Raw genomic sequence first — 15,496 nt, 5'->3', positions numbered from 1 at the left:
TCAAGTGTCGGTAAAACGCGAGCGGTGGCAACGCTTAAAGTAGAACCCCGTGGCGTTCGTAGAGAGCGTGGCCCAATTTCGACGCAGATTCCAGTCAACTACCCGCGCCGGCCACGATACGCATAATTAGCGAGACGAGTCGGCCAAAGCAATAGAGCGAAACCTATTCGTAGCAGGTAAAATGTCCTCTAACGATCGAACTTGATTATCTCGTTACACACGACTGAGACACTTCGTTCAACGTCGTACGGCGAATCGTACGATTTCGTCGCAGCGAGTTGATTAAAACCATCCGTGAAGCTCATCAACATACGACCGACCTACTTTCCACCCATTAATTAGCCATTCGATTCCAATGTTTTTCGACTAGAGCGCGGCTCCTAATGGAACATCGATCGTACAAATTAATCGAAGGACGTCGTCGTTTGCTCGTGAGCGTTTGCAATTTAAGCAAGATCGGGATACCAAAGAGACTGAAAATGCGACGAACAACGTTCCGTAAGAAAAGTACGGTTTCTTAGGCCGCGTCAGGGTTACGTGCAGACTCGGACGATATATAAAAGCACTGTTGTTCGTAGAAAATTCCAACACGATTGTGTCAAGTCCGCAAACAAACAGCGCATCGGCGGCCTCCGCTAGAAGAGCACGGCCTACGTAAGATCTCACAATGTCGCCACCTATTAACGGTAGTCGTCATCGTTTATGCAGCAAAGACACGTGCAAAGGAGACTCCTTAATCGCGATTCAAAGCCAGTTGACGCTGGCTATGAAAATATTTCCTCGCGAGATTCGATTGCCTCTCCTTAACATCTTACGACAGTCGGTTTAGAACGACGTCGAAGCAACGAAAATTACGACGACGAAGCTAATTAAATTATGAAATCAAAGGGACGATGATTTTCAGGCTGTTGTTGCTGTTGATGAATCTTTACGGTTAAATATACAGAGTGGTTGGTAACTGGCGGCACAAGCGGAAAGGGGGTGATTCTACGCGAAAAAAAAAGTCGAAAATACGAAATAAAAATTTTTTTTTCTTTTTTTAATTTTTCCATCGAGACAACGATCTACGATGAGATCCGTTACGACGAGACGCGATAAAGTGCACGCGTACCGAGCGAAAATTCAAGGTCGATTTTCTCGAAAACGAAGCCTCGAACGAAAAATGTTTATTCTATATTTTCGATTTCTTTTTTCACGTAGAATCATCCCCGTTCCGCTTGTACCACCAGTTACTAATCACCCTGTATATCGTCGTTGAAAGCTCCACCTGCGCACCAGAGCTGATTGCTCTATCGCGTTCTAACTTGGCGGTTAATTTGGCGTTAAATAAAATTGACGGTGAAACGAAGCGTACATTTTCGGTTAAACGTCTGGCAGCCTTTGTTCTCGAAAGGAAAAGAAAAAGGCAGGAAGAATACGAACGAACGTGGAACAAATCGGCGGTGGTTGTGCGTGAATCGACGTCGAGGCATTCGTCGCTCTTCCGAACGAGAGTGGAAAATGAACGGAGAAGGAATCGCGATGAGAAACGGGATGCCGAATTGGGTCGTGGCGCAGTTTTATAAAACGAACAGGAAAGAAGGAAGAAAAACGCGACGAGCGAATCGTTGATCGCGAAACGGGAAGAAATAAACGCGATCGAGTAAAAACGGATGCCCGAAACGGCGCGCCGTTCGTGCTTCGATCTCTATTTCCGTCTGTCTCTGATACCACAGCCATGCCGTGTTTCTCGATTAATCAGCATTTCGATTTGCCGCGACGAGACGCCGCGTTCAAACTGAGCTCCGAAAATGGAGCGGTCTGGAACGAATGGCGACGATCCACCGAATAGCGAAGGAACGTTCGATCGACGACGCCGAGATTCCACGACACCTCGAGACAGCTCGATAATAGGACTTTTGCGATTTTTCCTCTCCGTAAACCGGTTTATCTTTCGGTAAACGCGAGAAACGCATTTTCGCTGACCATTATTATCACTATCGTCTATATTTTTAGATTTGATTTCTGCTTATGTCGGCCATACACCAAGATTATTATTATTATTATTATCGCCATTACTATTTAACAATGTTAGACACTCGTGTATATAGATATTACACAATTTCATCGATTACAAACCTATCGAAGAAGGAAGTTTTCGCATCGGTAAAAGACTTAAACGATCTACCGCTTCGTAAGTGCGTTACATAATAGCATTCGTTTAAACGCGCTCGAAGATAATTCGGATAACAAAAGTCAGATTCAATGAATAGTAGCACGAATAGTAGAGCACATAGTAGAGCAAACGTTCTCACCGATAAATTGATAAAGACGTGTCGTAACGCGTGCACGTAGAACTTAGAGAGGAAGAACGTATCCGTCGTTCCGGTGAGAAATATCGCCAGAACCCGATGTACGCGAACCTTCGTCCCTCGTAACCGTGTCGTATCCGATTTGTTCCGTAGAACGTAGAATATACAGTTTTCTCGTGAATCTCTGGCGATCGAGAAACAGCGGCTCGAATCGAAAAAGTTTAAAGCGAGCGAAAGGTGTCGAGGGGAAGAGAACCTGTTCGAATACGTTTCGTTACGTGCCCGTAACACCAGCGCGGACGTAATACGTTACGCAAGGCCGATACAACGAAACTCGAACGGCCACGGTATGGTCATCGGTGAACAGGATTAATTAAACGCTTTCTTCGAAACGCGGTAAGCCTTAACCCGTTTCACCGATATCGAACGTTCGAAACGCGATTCGAAGAACGATTTCGTTATTTAATTATAGATCGACGACGACGACGACGACGACGACGACGACGACGATCAAGGTAAGACAAGGCAAGAACCGATCGAAAAGGAGAATCGTCTGGTCTCGTCTCAGACACTGGGCTTGTTTGTAATTTCGCAGCTGCGAAAACCATTCGTGTATGTTTGTTCAGACGATGTCGACGATGTGAAGAATTCGCTGTTCGCCTTAGTGGTTCGTTTATTTGGCGGTATATTTCACAGCCGGTTGGCTGTTCTATTTTTGTACGTTTCATAGAGAGTCATTTGTCATTTTATTTCCGAGAATCGATATATTAGCTCGATAGCGCGAGTCGACAACTTTCCGCGATTAGACAGAGCGAAAGAAGTCCTCGACGAAACCCAGATGAGATAGTGCTCGAAGATAATACATAATATTGATACGTTTGTAAAAACATTTGATACTAGCAGCGACCATGTTCGTCCGAGTAACAGGTGCGAATCGATCGGAATTTTTATCGGGCAATGATTAAGAAGACGATACTTCTCGCGAGGCGTCAAGGTTTCCCCTTGAGAGGCCGAATAAGGCGGACTACGAGGTGCAACAAGTGCAAGGTAGAGTTAGTTTCGTCTTTGAGCGAGGCGAAGAAGAAACTCGTTGGAAAATAGAAGACAGTGGATATCGAGGAAAGCGAGGCAGCCGGTAAACCGACTACAAAGCGGACAAATCAACAACGTCGCGGCAATACGCCGTCATTATGGAATAATTAATATCCGATCCGACGACTTCTGATCGACTTCGCGTTGCTTCCTTCGTTTATATCGCGTCGTTCTTGACGCGAACAAACCGAGGAAAATCACCTAGAACGGAATCTAGAACAGAGGAAATTCCCTTCCGTAGAATTCAGCGAATAAGTCGGTGACGGCTGCTTCAAAAATGTTATTTCTGGCTGACGAACAGCTTCGAAGAATATCGTTGACCCGTTGTAGAACTAAAGATCCTCTCGTCGCAGATATAACACGAGGACGCAAGAACCGTCCGTACAGCGGTTACTATTTTTTAATAAACTTCGCAGCTGAGATGTAGCGTCAGGTTGTGTAATAAGTTTGTTCGCCCCTTGCGAATTTGAAATTATTGGAATATTTGCTGCACTGCGTTGGTATTCGAATGTTATTATTTACTGGTTGAATATTTGCAAAATTTTTTCTACAATAATCATTAGCCAAGTAATTCGAAGAATAGGTAAATAGCGTAGGTAAATATCGGAATTTCTTAATTGTTAATTTTCGCTTCACTTGATTCACTCGCCTTTGCAGAGCTGACACGTTCTTCGTTAATTACATTTTTGCTGCATTTTTAAAGAAACGTGAACAAACCTATCGCACATTCCAATACGTACGACTTTTTGGCGAGTACTTTGCTAGTTTTTAAAATTCGCATAGACTCGAAGCAGCATCTCGCTCATACGTGGAGACCGGCTTTATTTTCCGAAGAATATCGTTTCGAAGGGAAAACGTGTACGGTACTGTTCGGTTAAATGGGCCGAACACGCACAGAAACGCACGAGAAGGCGAAAGAACAAAACATCGAGACAGGGAGAATGGACGTGTAGCGGCAAGGCAAAACGTACCGAAAATAGCTTATCGTTTGCGTTTAAACACTGGTTTTCCGTTAGACGCGTTTTCTCGGTGAATTCTCGGCTCGAATACGAGACACGTTGGCTGGTATATACGCGAGACGACAGGTAATCGAAACCGCGTCGCGGTTTCAGTCACACGACGTTATTGACGTTCCCCGAATGTTCACCGCGATGGAAGGCAAAACGCACAGCTCTGACATTAACGTAATCGTGTTATCAATTCCATTAATCATCGCGTTTCGCATTCCTTGAACGGGTGCTATGCCAAAGAGGGAGAAGAAAATGGCGCGATTTAGTTTAGGAATGCGTCCTTTTTTAAATAAATTTTTCATAGAAATAGGGATAATTAATTTCACTGCAAATAATCAGAAAAATTTTGGAGCCATTTCATAGATTTTGTATGAAATATATAGAGAAATGCTTGTTCTTCTTCTCGCATTACGCAGGTACCTTCTATCCCAATTTCTTTGCAACGAGATTTATATTTCGGTCGTTGCTAGTTCCCTGCGTTACAGCGAGAGATCTACTATCAGAAAAGTAAAAATATCTTTTTTATTGCGCGTGGTGTACAGCACGACGAAAAGACGGGACGAGGAAACGTTTCAATTCCGTAAAGCGGCCCACTGCAAGAGGAGGAGCTCGCAATTCCCTGAAGTACGCGGCCATCTTCCGTATCCTCGTTTACTTCAGAGAAACAAAACAAAAATGGAGCTTCTCGGAACAAGCGCGGCTCCCTTGGTCCGAAAGCCAGCGACTCGGGCTAAGTCCTAGGTAGGCTAATGTATTTTAATTGCGCCAGTTAACCGGCTGAAACTATACCAGCGCTCGTATTCTTTCTCGTTACCGTTGAAGCAAAGGACGAGGGAAGGTTGGCGAGCGTGTCTCGTTAAAGACGATATCAAACGATGCCTCGGTCTCGAGAAAACCGAGAGGATGAGGATATCACGAGAAAGGCGAGACTTTGTTAAAACGAAGGAAAAAATAAACGTAGAAGAATGGGAGAACATGGCAGAACGTTAACACGCTCGAGACGAATGTATTTTGTCAAAATTGTTTCTAGCGACTGAATTATTTTTGCAACCGCGATTGGTATTTCAATAGATAATTGATCCTAACGCAATTTAGAATCGCGCTGCTTTATGCTTTACAGATATTTAGACACGTTCCTTTGCGATTCGTTCCATTATTTGAAAAATAACCGACAAAATAAATCGCTTCGTCCGGTGATTCTTTGCGTATCCCGGAATCCATACCTCGGTCGAGGCGGTCGCTCACTACGTCAATATAATTAGTTGGATCGTAATAATCATAAGGAACTGTCGTAAAACTAAGCATTTCGATTTGACCGTTAAGGCTGTTAAGTGGTATAAAGCACCTTCGAGTGAGGATTTTCTTACGGTTGTTGCTCCATCAGGTAAAAAATGGCGAAACGTGGCCTTTTCCATGTTTCCTGGGATTTTCACCCGTAAGCGACCGGTGGTGGAGCGACCAACACCCAACAAGGATTTTCCTCTGCGACAGCATCATCACCGAACTTTACTGGTTCTACGACTATAGATCAGTCAACATCTCTGCACTGGGTTCATTACCCAGTCATTACTTAACATAGTTTTGTTGCATCTAGCTCCCTCTTAGTTTCCAATACTCTAAATGCTTCTTCTTCCGTATATTTTATCGTATAATCCCTTGTACGATGCTCAATGATAAGACAAAATGCTGTCTTTACTTGTCCTTTATGCCGTTAAACATATCCGTAAAAATATTATGAACCGATGCCTTGCCAGATTTGGGACTTGCATCTATTTCTATCCAAACTGTCCCATCGGACCCAGTTTCGATACGTTGTTTCTCTACATCAGTCTCGCCCTTTGCTGCCAACGATCATTTCTTTCCTTTTTGTCCTTGCGTAAACGCTTATTTACAATATTCAACTCTGATTCGGTTGTAAATAACTCCTCGTGTGTTTCCATGCTGTTTTCAATTGCTCAAGTTTCTTGCTCATCGCACACTGAACGGTCTTCCTCTATGTCCGTTATTTTCTTTTTTATAATTTTTTTTTTTTGAAGTCTTGACATTTCTAGGGTAAATATTTATCAAAGAATAATACCACGTACGGAATACAAAATTATTGTTAAATTTGATATGCTTTACTTTTCCTTTTATAACAACTTTGCGCAAAACGCTCCGAGATGCTTTCCGTTTGAGTTTTACAGATAACAAGTTTAGACGTCGACTAATTGTCTGGCAAACTGAGATGTATTCTAGTCGAAAGAACAATAGCAAGTAAGAATATGGTCTGTGACGAGATATTTACACGAAAATATTGACAAGTATTGGCCGTTCTTCGCCAACGGTTACTCGAGGGTGAAGTTGAGAAATCTTTCCCCGGGTTTTATCGCAATGAGCAATAATCCTAAGAAACCTCTCGATTTTTAAAATGTTCGTAACAATAGACTGTAAAACATGTTAAATTTTATGGCGGTTCCTTAGGATCATCACGGACCTAAGTTGATAAGTCTCGACAGCATCTTGACCGAGGGATTTCGTTTGTCATTTAACTTTGAGATAGCCTTTTCTTTGTACCGACTACATTTATTTTAAGAACAACTAAAATATTTTGTCGGGCGGTCAAAATGACCGCTCACGGTAGGCAAGGCAGAGTACAAATTTTTCTCTATAAAATAAAAGAGCAAACTAAAAGTAAATACCGAAAAATATATCGTACGCATGTTTTAGGAAAAGTCGGAAATTACAAAGCGATATGATAAAGTTTAAATACGGCTAAATTTGTGTAGAAGTTGGAGAGCGGTGAATTCGACCGCCGCTGGTAGGTTTAGTGTTAATCGTTTCGCACTTGCTTGAAACGCGCGGAAATGACGGCATAAGAGTCGAATGTACGTGGCCTTCTAAAACGGGGAATCAGAGAGCTGGCAAGCCGTGGGAAGAAGCCACGTAAACCGTCCCGTTGACAGAGGAAAAAAAGAGGATATCGCACGTGGTGTGCAGCCTACCATTTCACTGGCCTCGCCGGAGAGTCGAAAACGAACCAGACGACGAATCAAAGTTAGGGGAACGATCGCGGCAAAGCATCGATGTCGAGCGAAAGTAAATCGCTCTCTGCAGAGAATTTGCGGAGGGGAGAGACCGCGGCGGCCGAAGCTCGATTTTCCGAGATTTTTACATTTCAAATTTCGCCAGAGGCGCTTGAAACTCGCCCCGTCTACTACTTCCGTGGAAATGGATTATGTATTAAGGTCGATATCATAAATCGGGGCAACTGGTTGACTTTGCGAATTTGTCAATGTTACCAATTAGGAATTAACCTAGTTGATTCCTCGCCGGTGAGATTGCAGGAGAAACGACCGTAGACAGTTCTGTCTAGAACTTGCATTGCGCGTTACCTTCAATTTTGCTGTCGATGGCTTCAGCTGACCTTGGCTATTTTAAAAGCCAGATAAATTATGAATTACCGTTCGACCCGCTGCACCTAGTGTCTAGATAACCGTTGTCGCAGTATCTATCCGAAACGGATTATCGGTCGAGCGAAAGCGATAAAATTCATATCGTAAAAACATCGCTTTTAATTATAGTCGCTACTTAATTCAACGTACTTAACGTAGCGAGATTGGAAGTAGTTAAGCGGCGATAGCTGCCAACGAGTCGCCCGGACTCACTACGGTTGTTGAAGATCAAGCAGACGTTTTTGGAAGACACGGGAAGTGACAGTAGGAGACAGCGTCGAAGAACAACTGGGATCTTTATCGTCCAAAATCCTGCCAACTGACTCCACTTATTTACGTTATAAACTTCCATAGTACGAGCTAAATAATCGCGCGTATTTAGAAGGATCTGCAAACTCCTGCTAAACGAACCGTTTGTCTCTCGACGAGTCCGGATAAATAAGATTCGTATTGGATCCACGATCTCGTTGCCTCTCTTCGATCGTTCGTATCGCTTTCGAACATCGAAAGCGTTAATTACGTTCGATCTATTGTACGAGTCGAGACGCCGTGCATCTCGCCGAGCATTCAACTTGCAAGTCGCTGGCTCCTCCTCGGGATCAAGCCGAATCGATAGGCAAAAAAAGAGGCAGAACTCGCGATATGGAGGTGATCGATGGAAATAGGAGGACGCGAAACGCTCCAGTTTCGTTCGCGGAGTCGGGAAAATAGGCGGCCCGTTAACTTCCAGCTGGCATCGTTATTGGAAACTCTTTTCGTGGAAGGAAACTCGTTATCTACCGTCTGGCTGAGTTTGCGCTTGATACGCACACGGTCGAACGAAAGGGATGCACAAGAGTTAAACGGAAGGAAGGGGGTATGTGCGCGCGGCCACCACCAACGCTCGAAATCGAGTCGAACCATATGCACAGGGGCGTCGCGTGCGTGTGCGTCGCACTGATCGATAAGTTTCTCGACTGTTGACTAAACAATGTCTAGCACTCGGCTTGCCGTAGCTTTCAAAGAGATTTCTCGCGGTGGCTCGTCAGGTTGGACCTGCAGCCATCCTAGGATCAATCGGGCGTTCACGAAAAAAAGGAGGAAAAAAGAGAAACGGCGGCGAGGCTGGATGTTTGCGCGCTGGCCGGGAAATTGAAACCGAAATGAAGGCTCGATGCCGTCGATCAACGCCGAGCACGCGATCGTTATTATCGGTAACCTTTTGTTCGAATCTGTTGGCTGAAATTGAATCGGACCACGTTCGAGAGAATGTCAATTAGAATAAACGACCGATCTATTCCGTTCGGTGGAAAATCTTGCCGAGTTTCTAACGACTTTATCGGTATCATGGTACGGTTCGCCTTCGATGTCGAATCGTTAAAGAAGAAATTCCTTTAAAACGTACGAATTTCCCTCCTTCTCTACGCTTTTTATCCTTACGAGTCGCGAACACGAAAGTCACAAAGGACGTAACCCGCTTCGAGTTGGAGCGAATTCGTATCGCTGCGAGTTGCCCGAATATCGAAGGACGACCGGGGGTGGAAGTATCGGTCAAGGTCGAGCAATCGATGCTGGAAATGCGCGTGGTGCAAATAATAGGTTGGAACCGGGCTCTGGCGCGACCGGCTACGCCCCTGCGATGAAGGGGCACTCGCGAAACAAACAACCCTTTTTGCGGAGGGCCACGAGAAAGTTTCAGCGTCGCTGAAAGCAATTCTGTCTGGTGTATCGCGTGGAGAACAATCGACGGCCGAAACCCCGCTGCGTTACTGTTCTCTCTTCCCTGGAGAATATCCTCTTTACCGTTCTAGCGCGATTTATTCCGTCGTAGTAGTCTCTCGGAGAATAAGCTCCTTGGGTTTAGAACGATAGGATGGGCCGGTAGCGACAGGAGGCGAAAATTCATTTCCACGGGAATTTCAGTCTGTCGAGGATGAGTTGCGCGGCCGCGCAAACGCTGAGCACAGCCGCGAGTATTCGGTAACAGAGACGAACGGAGGTTCGGTCAAGGTCGAACGATCGACACTGAAAATCCCTCCGACCCTGCAATTATTTGGCATTGCACTTTGTCGAGCGACCCCGGCTTCTCGTTCCTGGCGTGGCTACCTTCCTCTGCCTAGTCGAAATCTACGCGTGGGCTTTGGCGTGGTTCGTTGGCTGAAGCAATTTTGGAAATGCGAGAGAAAATGAGGACACGAGGGATGGACGGAAAGGTGGAAACACCGGGAAAATTCCAGCAGAGAAAAATTGAGAAACAGGGAAACTCTGCAAAAGGGTGAAAGTACCGTTAATGAAAATACCGTGAACGGGACCAGAAAATAACGCGAACCTGAACGGAAAAGTCGGTATATGACTGGGGAGGAGGGGAGAGAGAGAGGAGAGGATTTGTAAAATTTGTAAGGGGAGAGAAAGGCTTCGTTTGACGGTGTCGGATCGCGAGCTTTGCTCGTGAGCACCGACGAAGCTCGAGCTTGAAGCACGCACGAGTGCAAACGAAGGGTGGGCTCTGAGATAAAGGAAGCGAAGTATTCGCGAAACGAGTTCATTCAGACTTGAATAAACACGAGCCGACCTATAACGTTGCGGTTATTTCAAATAAATCGTCGTGCTATCTATTTGAAATGGAAATCTCTGACTCGGAAATACGAGCTCCGATTTACTCGATTATCACGTTGAAATCAACGAAACAGAATTTATTTCTCTCGTTATATCGTAAAAGCAGACGCGGATAAACGAAAAGACAATTGGTCGTTATAATCGTATCGCTTAACGCAGCGAATTAAATTCAATTAAGAAATTAGACGGTACATTTGCTGCTCGGTTTGAGACGCGTACCGATATGTGTATCTAATGAATATTCAAAACAGGAGGAACGTTTTCAGGAAGCCGTGCTTCAACCACCGAGAAGCCACGTATCTCGATTCACACGCTCGTTTGCGCTCCGATTTTTCGAGCTGCCGAGGCATTGGCAAGGAAAATTGCACAACAGGCGAGCCGCTCTCTCCAACGACAAAAATTATCAAAGGTAAAACGCTTTTGCGAGCGCGCAACCTGATTTCTCGTCCCATGTATTAATCGTGTTTCGTAAAGAAATTGAAGGAAGGTAGCGATCGCGAGTTGATAGTCGATTGATCGCGAGTCCAGGAGATAGAGGAGAGTGATCGAGGCTCGTTTAATCAGCCCGAATAAAAATAAGCTGATTATTTTATCAAAAAGATACGCTCGTAATCGTACGCTTTACTCGCGATTAATAAGCAGAGCAAAATACCTTTCGTTAGCATCGATTTTGATTTCTTGTAGAAAAAGGAAGAACATCGAATCGCGTTGAGCGGTTGGTTGCGGCTGCGAGAACGTACAATCCTTTTTACTCGATCGTCGAAGTCTACATGTTTTCGCCAAGATTCTTAGGAAGATGAGTGGTCAGCCGTGTACTGTATTTTTCTTCTGCCTTTTAATTACTTCTTTCTAGAAAAATCTTAAGATTTCGGCGCCATCAGTTTTTTATATTCTTCCCTTTTATATCCTTTACTTGCACAAAACAGGGCGACATCGGAACAATTTGAAAAATAAATTCCGATACTTACAGAAGTTAATCAATCACTGATCGTGTCACGAATGTGGTTTGCAAATTTTATAATCCGATTTTGTAAGGATTTCAGCAATTCCTTAGTGTTTCCCGCTCTTTAGAAGCTATCGTGAGATTCAGTACCCTATTTAGAGTCTGCTCGCCAAACAAAATACGTTCGATCAATCGAACAAGACAAGATAAATTTCCGAGATGGCCCTTACGTACATTTTCTTGGCTCGAGACGAGCATGGAAAATCGTAAGAAGGTGGCTAATGATACGCTCTTCGTGACCTTTATTTCAAACTATCAATAACTTTATCTACTGTCCTACGTTTCTCCAGCTTGTACATTTCGAAGCATCGATCTTTCATTTTGAAAGAAACATCGGATTTAACAAATCACGATTCGTTAGATCGCCGGTTAAATCGATGCAGCTCAGAGCAACGGAATAACTGAACAGAAAGGTAACGCGTCGAATCTACTTTCGTGTTACGGCCTACGACTTTTAAAAGCGAATAAAACGTGCTTCCTAGGTGCGGGCGTTATTTCAAGCCGGATGTGACAAGTTCCGAGAATGGAAGGAACGACGCTGCCAACTTCCCCCGATAAGAAGACGACGAATTTCCAGGGCCGCGAATTACGCAGAACGACCCGGCACAAAGCTCCAGAAAGAAGAACGAGAATGGGAAATCATCAGGCCTGCGAGGGAAAATGGGAGAAGGACACGGTGAAGAGGAAACGCGAAGAAAAAGAAAGTCGAAGAGGGGAAAATGTGGGGTAACAAGTTCTGCCTCGAAGCATTTCGTTCCCGACAGACGAACCGGACGAAAGCGAAGAATCGAAAAAGCCGACGCGTGTCCAACGTGTACGTTAATTGTTATAGTGGCAAGAGATAAACGTCTCAGAATAATTCTGTGAGAAATATTCGCAGAAGAAGTGCATTTTAAACGACGAGATGTTCAACGAGTGTTCAATTTTCTGAAACAAAAGATTCTCTCCTATGGAAAAAGGAAGAAGAACGTTACGTCCGGTGACTCTACGGTCGAGACGACCACTAGCTGTGCACATAGAATTAAGCGGGCCGCAATAATCCTAAGGAACTGTCATAAAACGAACCTTTTCGATTTACCGTTAAGGCATTTAGTTGGCATAAAACCTCTTCGAGTCTAAAGGTTCCTTACGGTTATTGCTCCATCGGGTAAAAATAGGGGTAAGGTAGGTTTCCCATGTTTCCCGGGATTTCACTCGCAGGCGACGAATGGTCGATCACCACCGAGCAAGAGTTTTCACCGATTCGTCATCTTCAGAACAATCAACATCTCTTTACCGGGTTTCCACCCTTCGATCAGTCACCTACTTAACTTATACCTTACGCATCAGCGTAACTATCTTTTCTGCAAACTTGTTGGAAACATGTAATATCTTTGAACTGTTGATCAGGCACTCTACTCGTTAAAACCACCTCTATTATCCTAATCGAAATAGAGAATCGATGAGTTCGTGGCGTCGATTGTCTAATCGTATCGGGAATTTACGACGCGCCTCCTCGCGATCGCGTCTCTCCGCGAACGGTCGAATAAACAAAGAAAAAGAAAAAGGAAGAGAAACGAAGAAGATGAAAACTCGAGAAAAATCCAGTTTCGCGTACCTATGTATTTCGAGGACGTTGAATATTTTCGTACGAGCGAAACGACCGAGCGTCCAACTAGCTTTTTTCCATTTTTCGAAGTAACTGGAATTTCCTCGTTACCTACGATTACCCACGTCCATTCTCCCGACCATTTCGCGGACTTTCTCGTCGCGATGGGAAAATTCACGGACGTGATACTAGTCGTCTGCCTCGCGTGCCCGAGCTGGAAGCGTGCGTAACGCGTCACGCGAGACCAGGAAAAACGATGCAAAAAAGAGTGAAGCCGGTTTGGGACAACGGTTCTTCTCTCTGGCTCGGAGTCGTTCTTCAGGGCGACCGGATCGATCGAGGTCCACCTCGATGAAATCTCCTGCCAACTCGGCCACCGAATACAAAGTTCCCGACCGTTTCGGATCTCGCGTCATTCTTCTAGTTCGGTGAAGTAACGCGAAATGTAGGCTAACGTGTCCCACCCACACCTTTTTTTTCCCTCTTGCCGAAACGAGAGGAGCCTCCGTGGAAAAGGTGAATGAAGAGGAAGACAGCAGAGAAAGGAGAAGGGGGAAAGATAGGAAAGCGGCTGGTGGACGGTCGTTGGCGCAGACGCGAGCATCGCGGAATTTCAAACGATCGAACGGACCACCCACGCGAAACAGCTCCTCTTCTGGTTGTGACGCTCAATCCGTACAAGAGGCACGTGATTTCCTGAGGACAGTGTCACCGATAGTTACCGCCGTTGAGTGTTACGATCGTTACGATTAGTTCCTCGGCCACGATCGTGTCACGACGTATTAGATAATTCCAGGATGAACGGAACCATCGTGACAATTCCAGTAATATTTCAGAAAGTAACTACGTGCTCGACAAAGAGATGGAATTTGTCGATAATAATAACAAGTTGAAAAGATCGAAACGCGGATACGACGATCACGCGCCTGTTCACAACGGAGCTACAAGTTAGCAAATATCGGAAGAAAGGAAGGAGAGCGGTTGTTGCGATGTAAATTAAGGCGAAAATTACGCCGGCGTTTAAAGGTGAAAAAGTCGGCAGCACCTTTTTCGCATAATGTTATAGATTAATCTCGATTTCACCGTTACGAATTTCAACGATGCAGATTCCACTTCCATTCGTGGCACTGAAATAGATTCGCGTGCCATTCCAGCGAGCACGCTAAGCGTGCAGATGCACAAAATTTCACCGACCTGCTTGTCATACAGTGGCTATTTTTCTTTTTTTTTCTTTTTTTCTTTTTTTTTTTTTTTTTTTTAAACAGCCGGTCACCCGAGCAACACGACACGTTGGTTGATTCTTCTGCGTTTTATACTGGACGCGTAGTAGCCGCATAATAATCGATTTTACGCTTCGACGTATGAATATGCGCCAGGCACTTTACCTTTCCGGTTACGTAATTCGATACAGATTTTGGTTATACGTATTTCGACTAACGACCGCGCGATAACACGCATCGTGAAAGAGTGCGTCCGACGATCCAGGAAATACGAAATAATAGCTGGCCGCCGGCTGGTTTTTCCGCTTGATGCCGCGTTGTCGGATGCACGCGCCTCGTATTCGAAATTTATGTCGCGAGCAAGAACGCGAGCGTTCCAAGAGCCGGCCCATCCTGACCAGAGTTTCGACCAAGAGTCGCTGTAATTTTTGCCTGACTTTCAAACTGGTTTTACTGGTGTTACGCCGCGCGCAGCTTTAACAGCTATTCGCGCAAGTTCGTCGTCGAACCGAGATACATCAAACGCAGGTATTCGTATTCGACAGCCAGGAGGCGAGACAAACTTGGAAAGTTTCGTTTCGTTGCACGATATCTTCCGTTTAGATTTTCATGGTCGACGAAAAGATGTATCGTAACCGGAAGACTCTTAACAGGAAGCAACCGCTTGCGAACTCTTTTCGAATTTCAACCCTCGCGAGTCGTCGATCGGATACGACGATCCTAAATATAAACGGTGATCGGCGTTTGCGAACAGTTAGTACGTGAGAGCGATTAAAGCGGCGGAACACTTTCGAAGACACTTCTATAACGTGACCCCTCGAGTCGATAAAAATCAGGGTAAGCTTCTCGTGACACGTTGAATCCCTCGATATCTGCGACCCTATGGCTCGTGCTGCTCTACCCCCTTCTCGGCAAATACGTGCATGGTTATACGAGCCAATGGCGCGACGAGTATCGACATAATCGTTCCCGTGGATACACGCAGAAATATTCCGTGCCTCGGTCGGAGCGTTGTAATCGGGTGTTTCCTCATCACGACACATTGAGGCGGTGTCAGGTCCTCCAACGATGGTCACTCGTTTCCATGCCCGGGACACACCGGACGACAGGACATTGTCCATTATCGTCGTGCCCTCGTGTATCTTCTCCTTCTCTCTTCTAGTCAACTACCTCCGCTCGTTTCATCTCCGTCTCTTTCCACCTCCCTTGCTCCGTGCCTCTCCTCGACACGATCAACTACTGGTTCGCACGTTCCCCGATTCCTTT

The 15,496-nt window shown here is 45.1% G+C and overlaps 2 protein-coding genes across 5 annotated transcripts in view; both read right to left on the bottom strand.

Annotated features, from left to right (window-relative positions):
* Positions 1–15,496, bottom strand: part of LOC126865239 (nose resistant to fluoxetine protein 6-like) — a 221,502-nt gene that overhangs the window by 40,362 nt on the left and 165,644 nt on the right. The gene's annotated exons all lie outside the window — the stretch shown is intronic.
* The window catches only part of LOC126865241 (protein FAM102B), a 55,027-nt gene that overhangs the window by 27,948 nt on the left and 11,583 nt on the right, over positions 1–15,496 (bottom strand). The window contains exon 2 of one of the 4 annotated variants that reach the window (XM_050617553.1): positions 11,072–11,278. The exons of the other annotated variants lie outside the window; for them this stretch is intronic. Within the exon in view, the coding sequence (XP_050473510.1) occupies positions 11,072–11,118 (47 nt within the window). The 5' untranslated portion in view covers positions 11,119–11,278. The remainder of the gene's footprint in view (positions 1–11,071; positions 11,279–15,496) is intronic. 4 annotated transcript variants of the gene reach the window in all.

This window comes from Bombus huntii, chromosome 4, assembly GCF_024542735.1.
Source record: "Bombus huntii isolate Logan2020A chromosome 4, iyBomHunt1.1, whole genome shotgun sequence".
Lineage (NCBI taxonomy): Eukaryota > Metazoa > Arthropoda > Insecta > Hymenoptera > Apidae > Bombus > Bombus huntii.
The sequence above is the reverse complement of the archived record's forward strand: the minus strand, read 5'-3'. Positions and strand labels throughout refer to the sequence as shown.